The 10,774-nt window shown below is 29.8% G+C and overlaps 1 protein-coding gene across 1 annotated transcript; it reads left to right on the top strand.

Moving 5' to 3' along the window:
• The first annotated feature begins 8,889 nt into the window (after positions 1-8,889).
• Positions 8,890-10,369, top strand: LOC111641098 (U1-hexatoxin-Iw1e-like). Its single transcript, XM_023387215.1, has 4 exons — positions 8,890-9,054; positions 9,745-9,844; positions 9,982-10,091; positions 10,168-10,369. Exons 1-4 carry the CDS (start codon positions 9,007-9,009, stop codon positions 10,246-10,248), a joined length of 339 nt encoding a protein of 112 aa, XP_023242983.1. The 5' UTR covers positions 8,890-9,006; the 3' UTR covers positions 10,249-10,369.
• Positions 10,370-10,774: the final 405 nt, after the last annotated feature.

Genomic DNA, 10,774 nt, shown 5'->3' on the forward strand with positions numbered 1-10,774 from the left:
ACATATTTAAAGGCAGTAAATTAGTATTTTCCATTAACACTACTAAGTACATGTTAGATTAATAACAGGAATTGTCGAAATTTCTCTAATCTTAAATCTAAGAAAATTTAACGATTCTTACCTTAAAATATTTTTATACAGCAGATTTTCTATTATGTGCTAATACGAAGGTCAAATGACAAGAATGAGTTTCAATATTAAAAACATATTTCTTTTAAACTCTGTTTTCGAACCGGTTTATAATTTTCAAAACTTTTTCCTCTAAGTTAAATTGCAAAAGCCTATTATCTAAAATTATTTGTTATATAAGATACGAAAGAGCATCGAAGGTATTAATTGAATAAACAAACATTTTTAAAATATAATTGAATAACTAGAAGGATAAAACAGGTAATACGTAATAATAGTAATGAACTAGTAATAACTACAATAACGAATTAATTTTGCCGTAGTAAATACAAATCAAAGTTAATATTTTTATTAACAATTATACATAATCACACGAATAAGTAAAATAATACAAAATATAAATCGATGATTTGACGATTTTATTTTTCACTTTCTACTCTTATAAAACGTTTAATTATTAATGTTCAATATTATTTGAAACTTTAAACGTAAAAACGTAAAAAGGCAAAGCCGTATTTGAGACAAGACTATGTCTCGGAGACTCACTACTAAGCGGAATCACTTACGTTCAAGCGGGTATCGTTCACATTTTCGAATCTTCTTCTGTATAGCTGGTTTTCAGCGCGATCGTTCAGACTTCGTCGGCCATGTCCACGACTTCGTCCACGATGCATTTTCGGTGAAATTAACCTATCTATAATGTCACCTTGTCCGTGAAGTCCACGTCTTTTGTTCTGCCGGTAAAAATTGAGAAATGACCCAGGCAAATAATTTACTTAATTTGTATCGGCTACGCGATATTTACAATAATATCTCGACTGTCGAATCGAAAGGTTAACTAAATGAAGTAAAACGATGTCTCTCCTCGTTAGAGTTTAGGAGCAAATTGAGGTCAAAAGGCGAATGTCACGCGGTGGCACCCTCTGCCCTACACGTCAAATTTTTATCGGTTCCACGATTTTACTATATTAGATAATATTAAAAAAAACCCACTTGTAACGACATAAAACCCTGTTTTAACGTCATATTTGAATCAAAAAACACAACACCTTAATTTGCTGAGAAAAATTTAATGAAAAGCAAACGTTTTCAGCCAAATCTGTTGGCCATCATCAGGCTGATATTCGAATACGAACAAAATTAAATTAAGAGCAGATTGCATGATGCATGCATTAATTCTAGAGATTCTGAAGGGTTGCCTTCGGCCTGGAAATATTTAATCAAACGATTAGACAGCTCTTAATGATAATTTAATGCCTTGATTTTAGTATTTTTTTGCATATCTTGCATTTCATTAAATTTCATACAATGTATTACTATATAACGTTTTAATATTTAATTAACCTATGCTTATTTTTTCATATAAATATTTTGTTATTTATAATAATAATTTTTATTTTATTTTATTTTTCTTTATACATTTATATATATACTAGCTGTTACCCGCGACTTCGTCAGCGGAGGTTTTGCAAGCAAACCCCATTTACATCCAATATTTCAATAACCATAGTAATTGTTATATAACACCTACCGCTGAAGAGAATTGCCGAAAATCAAACGAACTATTTTCAATTTGATCAATTTTCTGAAACGTTTACAATCGTTCTATAATCGAACCAATACGCAATAACAAATTCGAANATGGGGTGAGATGGCTGTTTTGCCTGTTTGTAGAAGAAAGTCGCCATTCTGTATTTTATTTTGACTCGGTTCTCGGTCCCCCGACTACCTACGAGTCTGGATTTTTTATGCGCAAATGATTTGGGCACCTAATACTCTGTGCCAAATACCAATTCTCGACGTGTACTCCTTCATACCTCTATGCTGGTAAGAAAATAGGGCAGTACGAATTTATAAACAAGACATAGTCTTGTCAATTAATGGAAAAAGCAATATAAAATAATGTAAAATAAACACTAAGAACAGTCAGTTAGTAAACCACGAAAACACTCTGAGTGGTTAATGACGTCAGTAGCCAAGTCAGAAATCAAACAATAGGTTTTGACATCTACACGACAGTAAGAATAGTATTGTTATTAATAATAATGATAATATATTATTATAATATAAATAAATATATTTTTTCGTGATTAATAATCTCCATAACGTTAAAAAGAAGAATGATAATTACATTGAGAAATTTCTAGGTTAACTTTTTAAGGTTATGGAAATTAATAATCACAAAAAATATATTTATTTCAAAGGAAATACTACGAATAATTAGTTTTATTTATCTCCACATGGCGCCCATCAACGTCTGTACAGAGAAACAAACAACAACACTACAACCCGATACATTATAAACTACAAGCTAACCAATGCCTTATGTTATCGGGCTAGATATCGGTTATATTATAGCCGATATCTAGCCCGATAACAGACGACATTGGTTGGCTTGTAGTCTCTACTGAGCTCGAAACTTATCAGCACTGATATTAAATACATTATGTTTGTAATTTTCTCGCATTTCTTCCTTTTATATTACACGTTACCACGACACTCGTTCTTTCTTGTTCTTCCAGGTTCATCATCAGTGATGATAATGGTCTGTAATGGTAACTTTATTCCACAAACTTTAATGAAAATTACACAAAATTTGAAAAACCAATTACCTTTTTTAAACACACAAATTTGTACTGGAAGTACTGTACTGTACGTATCCTTATGCCATCATAGCAAAAAACAAAAAAATAATTGTAATGTTACCGAAATACAGTAGTAAGTTTTGAGACACTCTCAGAAGTCAAATCAGTTTTAATATGATAATATTCTGAAATTAATGAGAGGAATAGTGAATTAATTTTTAAATTTTTATATATATTTCATTTTTCGTTATTTTTTCATATTTAAAATTTACAAACATCAAATGACATTATATTTAAATTTTCAAATGTATTCAGCCTTGAAGAGTTAGAGGACATTATATATTGTTGTTAGACTTGAATGATCTTGGAAATTACAAACGCTATCTTTGATAACATCTTTATTTCCTCCATTTTCTTTTCTGCTGATTTACTTATAAATATTGAAGACAAGTAGAAATACTAGTGGGCTGTTAACTGTTAAAACTGAATTTTTAGAATACGTTTCATCTATTTTAAATATAAAATATTTCTGTATAAAAATCATTTAAGATTTATATTTTTCTTCGTAATTTGTATATTATTAATTTTGATTTTATATAAATCAATGATAAGAAAAATATAATGTATTAACTTGCTTCATTCGTCTAAAATAATCGAATAAATCCTTTGTAATTTTATGATATTACTAAAGGTAAACCCCAATAATAAATACTTCAATAATACGAATTTTATTACCTTGTTTCACAATTTTCTAAAGATTAGCTATACTAAGGAAGATTCAACAAAAGGAAGATTTCGACTATGATAATAGTTTTTATCTTAAAATATTTTATATATTTTATAAATATTTAAGTCTTTTTAAAATGGCTGAGGATTTTTAAACATTAAAAAGTACGCAGTAGAGACTAAAATATCTTCATTTCTCGTCATGTCTATTTATTAAGAGAAACAGCAGAGAACCATTGCAGAGACGACCTCTTATTAGTAGCTACGACTGTGCAAAACAGTTTGAAAAGTTTACCAATGACAAGCCAATACTTAATGTACATGATTTCTTTTAGAAAATGGCTTAATGATATTTTAACTGTTCTTGGTTTAGAAACTTTGATTTAATTTGTTCTTGGTGGTTGGACATGAAGAAAAATGGAGATATTAAAAAATACATTGTAAAGACTAAAATGTGTAAAAATCTTCAGCCATTTTTAAGAAGAGACATTTAAGAAAACAAAACCCGAAGGACAAAAAAGAGGAAAAACTGTAGGAAATAATTTTACTGGTTATTTGAATTTACTATTTTTTATTATTTTTTTAAATAAAATTGATTTCTACCTTTAAACTTAAGCTTTTTGCCATTTTATAATTAATAAAAATAAACCTTTTATAGTTTTAATTAAATATCATAACAGATGAAGCCACCAAAATTTTAAATAATGTGGATTATCATGCGTGCACCTTTATTAGATGTTAATATTTTTATACAAACGACCAGATGTATAATAAACTTCAATTCTATGAGTTAAAGGATTCATTTAAATATCAAATCTTGAGAACGGATTAGCAGATAGATTACACCCTTTAAGTCTATAGCTTAGGACCTCAATTACCTCACGTAACATTATTTGAGGAGGGAAAAGGGTCTGTCATATGCTGCCGCTTAGGACACAAGTCTAAGTCAAGCCCTATTAATAATATTAAATAAAAAGTAAGTAAAGAAATTGTAGTGAAAATATAGAAATAAAAGTGAGTTAAATAATAATAATAACGGCAATATTATGAATTTTAGAAAGAAATAATTAAAGAATACTTTTTCAAATATTCAAGAATGTTTATAAATCACTTGAAAATGTCGATTTTTATAGTAATAAAATATAAATTTTGAATAATTTTTGTCAACTAAATTAATAAAACGGGGCAAAACAAATCTAAATTAATTTACTCGTGAAATCTTTTATATAAAAAGATAATTGATAATATAAGTGAACAGAAGAAAGGAGTTAGATCGCGAGAATACTTACTCGGAAGACGACTTCTTGGATAGTAAATTTGGAGAGTCGACCCCCTCCGCCGATACAGAATAAGGCGCATGAAAGTCTCCACCCACCTGATCAATTACGACGATGTAAACATTTATCATGTGATCCTACGTAACTGTTAGCGTAAACCCTGATAGAATCCGCTAAAAGATGTGAATAATTTATATAGTCTATGGACTATAGTACTATTGGTATTCGTGTAATCCGTTTAATACACTACTAGTAACGTAAATATAGTACGAAAAAACTATAAGAATTACTTTAGTTTATTTTGTTATTGCAACGCGAAATGCGAGAGATATGCATCCCGGGAAGACTTGAGAAGATGGTTCCTATTTAGACGTTAATAGAGAGGTTGCGGCCGATGTTTTCAACGCTAAAACGTCGGCAGCAACTTCGCTACTAATGTGAAGAAAACCTGGAAAACTCCACGTGGATAGCTCGTTGGCCATATCCGAACCCACGACTAAATACCAGTGTTAGGTGGTTTTAGCTACTCTGCTACTAGAAATATAGAAATAAAAGCTACTAGAAATAGTGAAAATATAGAAATAAAAGTGAGTTAAATAATAATAACGGCACTTATTAGAATTAAAGAAGTATCATTCAGAAATGAAAAAAACCCAAATTGTTGGATGTGGGAAATTAAATATTCATAAACTTTTCACAGGGTAATACTTTCTATTCTACGCAGGCAATTGCTATGCGCTACCTGTCTTAGTAATGGTATAGCGCGTCTATTTCGTGCTATATCATTGTCGCAGTAATTGATTTAAGTGTGTGTATATATATATATATATATATAAGGATATAATTTACTTTATTATTTAACTAAATGTTTTGCCGATAGATGGCGCTACGTGTAAAGCCAGCAAATGAATGTACTGTACAATTCTTAATTGTATTGTAGAAAACTACAGTACACGAAAAATGAAATTTTCTTTCCTTTCTGACTTACGAAGGTTAGATAACTTATAAATTCTAAAATATTACATCAATAATGAAATAAAAATTAAAGTTAAAAAAAGTAAAGGAAAACCAAATTTTCAGAGAAAAATACTTTATTACATTGTTAAATCCCCTAAATGCATTTCGCCAAAAATATTAGGCCTTCTCAGTAAGGTTTTCAGTATACAGTTTAAACTCCGACAATTTTCCATCAAGAGTTACCATTACGAATTTCCATTTATATATCCCACAAAAGTCTCCCAGCACGCACACCGGTATTTAAATTAACCGTATTATTTTGCATAATTATGGCAAAATATCCTTTAACTTTTCTTTTTACGTTATTTTTTTCTTTATAAACAATTTTTACATTGTTAATGTTAATTAATATAAGTATGGAGTTTCAAATTATTTAAAAGATTTAGTTAGTTTTGAACTGGCCAATAATTATTTTACAGTAAAAGAAAACTTTTATTGCCAAACTGATGGCATTTCCATGGGTTCAGTTATTGGACCAAAATTAACAGAAATCTATATGTTAGATACGGACAAAACTTTATCAAACCTAAAGGGCATTATATCTTTTGCAAGGTATGTTGATAACATATTGATTATATACAATGGCATAATAACGACATTCATTCAAATATTAAAACAAGCCAATGAGATTAATTCAAATATTAAATTCACTTAAGAAACCATAAATTATAATAAAATAAATTACTTAGATATAACGATTTACAGATAGTCTTGAATATTGTAAATTCGAAAAACCATATAGTGCTAAAAATGTTATTAACTTTAAACTTTAAATCGTATTGTTCTATAAATCAAAAATCTATATATATATAAAATTGCTTGTCCTGACTGACTCACTCACTGACTGATTCATCATCGCCCAGAGCAAACCGCTGGACCTAGAGAGGTGAAATTTGGAACACAGTTAGGGTACGTCATGAAAACGCACACTAAGAAGGGATTTTTCGAAATTCCCAAGTGGGGGGGAGAGGGAGAGCATTAAGGGTTAACCGGAAGTACGGCTTCTACTGTACTATTTTAGATACGATTTTTTGTTTTCAACTACGTTTAGTCTTCNACCGGAAAAACGGCTTCTACTGTACTATTTTAGATGCGATTTTTTTCTTTTTATATGTGTTTTAGTAGGGTATGCCATGGGAATTCACATTAAGAAGAAATTTTTCGAAATTCCCCCACGAGGGAAGAGGTAGAGCATTAAGGCTTAATCGGAATAACGGCTCTACTGTCCTATTTTAGATGCGATTTTTTGTTTTCAACTACGTTCAGTTTTCATTGAGTACTTAGGTGTATTAAATTGATAACATTTCAGACATTTCGATTAAAAAAATGTTCGATCCGTTTTGAATTCAAATTTGTTATTGCATATTGGTTCGACTATAGAACGGTTGTAAACGTTTTAGAACATTGATAAAATTGAAGATAGTTCGTTTGATTCTCGGCAATTCTCTTCAGCGGTAGGTGTTATATGACAATTACTATGGTTATTGAAATATTGAATGTAAATGGGGTTTGCTTGCAAAACCTCCGCGGACGAAATTGCGGGTAACAGCTAGTGTAATATATATTTAAAGGAAATAAGAAAGATATTTTTCAGAACAATAAAAACGTATATGAGAGAACAAGAAATTAATATATTAACATATGAAATACAGTCGACCCCCCTATAACGCGGTAGATACGTTCCACTTTATAAGAATTTCGCGTTGTAGGAATCCTTAAATACATGAGCCAACCACAGCCCGGCACGTTTGCTGTTTACGGACTACGGCTGTTTGAAAAGTTTTCTTCCATAAAATTAATGTTAGAAGAAAAATTTTTTTTATCATTTTTGTGAGGAATACACGTAACAATTTTGCTTGTTTAAACGGTTTATTATCAGGAGTTGCAGAAGGTAACTTTACTTACAACGCAACAAAGGGAGGTAGTGTGATTGATTTTGTGATGGTATGTCACACTATCACAAAATCATATACAAGTACTGTACACTCATATTGTAATTGAATTGTGTTTGTTATCAGAGATAGGTTCAGATTACTCACCAGTTCTACTTCTACTTTCAATGATCCCATATGTATTATTTGGAGTTTCTAATAGACAATTTTTTTGTAAACGTACAATATGGAGAGATGCACTTACATCTCCACTTGCTTGTTAGATTAGGAAATGTTTTATTAGATGATTGTGGAGGAATCCTCATATGTAATGGTCTAATGAAATGTACAGTTAAAGCACCAATGGCTTTGGATTTAATTTATGTTGTTAAATTTACACTCGTGAAAGTCATATAAAAATGTACGGTATGATAGTAAATGTTGTATAACAAGAAAAAAAATTAGTGGAAATTGTTTAAGAAGGCGAAACAGTTATTTTACGTTGGAGGTAAAAGGAGCAATCAATAACGAATAGAATCGTCATTAAGTTTATCTCGAGATACATGACCACCCTCTATCTCCCTACCCTTTTTGACTTTTCACAATCAAGGTTTAATAGCAACAGTGCTCCTTATATACAAGATACCAACCCAAATTTCGTTCCTTAATCTTTACCACATCCTGAGATATGAAGCGAAATAAACGCCAACACGTACACAATCATATCCACGGAATTTTTTTTACTTTATTGGATTCAGGAAGTCTCAAAACGTGGAGATTTGCAAAAAACTCGGAGGGTCAAATCTGATACGATTCCCATACTTTCCCTTGTTACATATATAATACATAGACCTAATAGCCGTAAAAGTAAAATTAAGGGTGCTATAAAAGTTGATTTAAAACTTCAAAGAAGACCACGGCAGATGAAAGATTGAGAGTGGTTGTTAAAATATAGAATAGGTATATAATACGGATTATAAAAACAAATATATTTTGCATAAATTTATCTCTTAACGCAAACTACAGTTATAATTCAATCAAAACATCTGGTATTTATTGTAGATAAAATTAAAAATGAACTCAGTAATTATCTTTGGATATTTCATTATTCTATACGTTAATTTAGTTTTCGTTAATATTAGATTATATAATATATTAAACAGTAACATAAAATTTTTATTTTAAGAAAATCTAATACTTAATTTTCCTTTGTTTTAGCAAGTCTTACACAAAATATATCAAATAAAAACATTTAAAACGTTAATAATCATAGTTTTTAATCTCGAAAGAACAATTTGTAAATGCTTATCGCATTACAAAAGATATTTTAGACGTATCATCTGGGAAAATCCCAGGAGAAGAAATATAAAAATGAAATTGAGATAAAATTAATAAAGCATTATGTTCTATTTACTCCTATTGTTATTCATCATTTTGTTTCCGTCACAGGTGAGAACTTCTCTTTTATATATATAAAATTCGAATATTTTTGAGAACTTTTACTATAATCGCTTGCCGATATTTTTAATAACCATAACTCATTTTAGTTATTTTGCGTTATGGTAAAACACATTAAATAAAACTTAATAATGGCTGTGATCTATGGCTAGAAAATCCATTTCATGTACACTGCTGGCCATTATAATTGCTACACCAAGAAGGAAAGTAATTAGCAGAATCATGTTTATTGTACACATACAGTATAATGAGAGGAAGACGTGATTAAATTGATAGGTAATCTTGAGGTACAGACCACCCAGCATGTACCTTTTATGCAAATTTTGCGTTTGTTGCGTGCAGCCTTCAGGGTGTAGCAATTTTAATGGCTAGCAGTGTATATTATTTTCAGTTTGTTTTCGTATAAGATATTGTATAAAATATTTCTTTGTGAACATAATGGAGTTTAAACGGGTCAGTTTGGATGAGGGAAGACAAACGAAACACCCATTATCTATAATATATAATGAGGATTATATATGTGCAAGATGTTAGCTTACCATGCAAGAATATACATCTTCTACTTTGGCATATAAAATTTATCAGTGAATTATACTTTATTAAAATCAAAATTGAATTGATTACAGTAAATTCTATTTATTGGTTATGCTATGACTTAATTTATCTATTTACTATTTGTAGGAAGCAAATAGTGAATGCATGGAGGATAAAGATTGTGGCGAGGGAAGGTGTTGTATTTCCACGTACTGGGGAGGAATCTGTCATACATATGGAAAACTAGGTCTGTAAAATAAAATAGTTTTTTATCTTTTATATTATATATTATATTTTATTAACACTGGCGTACAATTATTCTTAGTCTCCGATAACATGAAAGCATAAATAAACCGTAATGACAAAACTTCAATTTTTTAATAGGAGACTTATGTTTGCCGTTTTCATCTATAGAAGACGAAAGACATATATATTTTTGTCCTTGTGTAGAAGGATTAAAATGCGTACCGGAAGAAATTAGACGTAAAAATGGAGTATGTTTAAAAGTTTCGCTATAGTTAACAAAGTTTATTTAATATATAACATTTTCATTTTAAATTTTTATTTCAGAAAGTACAATATGTTAATGCTACATGTGCACATCCAAATGCCAAACCGATTGAAAATGGTGCCATTAATTTAAAATTATAAAAGAACATTCAGTACTAATATTTCTTAAGATGAAATCTTAACATTAATTTAAAACTTTTTAATAATTTCATGACTCATGACGCATATTAAAAAACTGTAGATAAATGATGAAATAATTTAAAATAAGAATAAAATAAGTTTAAAAAAACACAGTAATATCTTTAATATAATAATTTTTTACGATTCAAACTTATCTAATATATAATCGAGACGGGTTGATAATAATAATAATAATAATAAGCGCAGAGCCCAAACGGTTAGGAGTTGAAAGTTGAAATTTGGTACACAGATAGGGTACGTCACGAAAACGCACACTAAGAAGGGATTTTTCGAAATTCCTCCCCACGGGGGAGAGGGACAGGATTAAGGCTTAACACTTCCATCAACAATGGAAGTGTTAAGTAACAATGGAAGTGCTAAGTAACAATGGAAGTGCTAAGTAACAATGGAAGTTTTAAGTAACAATGGAAGTGTCAACAATGGAAATGTTACGTAACAATGAAATTGTTAAGAGAAAGCGACGTGC

The sequence above is a fragment of the Centruroides sculpturatus genome, unplaced genomic scaffold, assembly GCF_000671375.1.
Source record: "Centruroides sculpturatus isolate CEXI.00-Female unplaced genomic scaffold, Cexi_2.0 scaffold1184, whole genome shotgun sequence".
NCBI lineage: Eukaryota > Metazoa > Arthropoda > Arachnida > Scorpiones > Buthidae > Centruroides > Centruroides sculpturatus.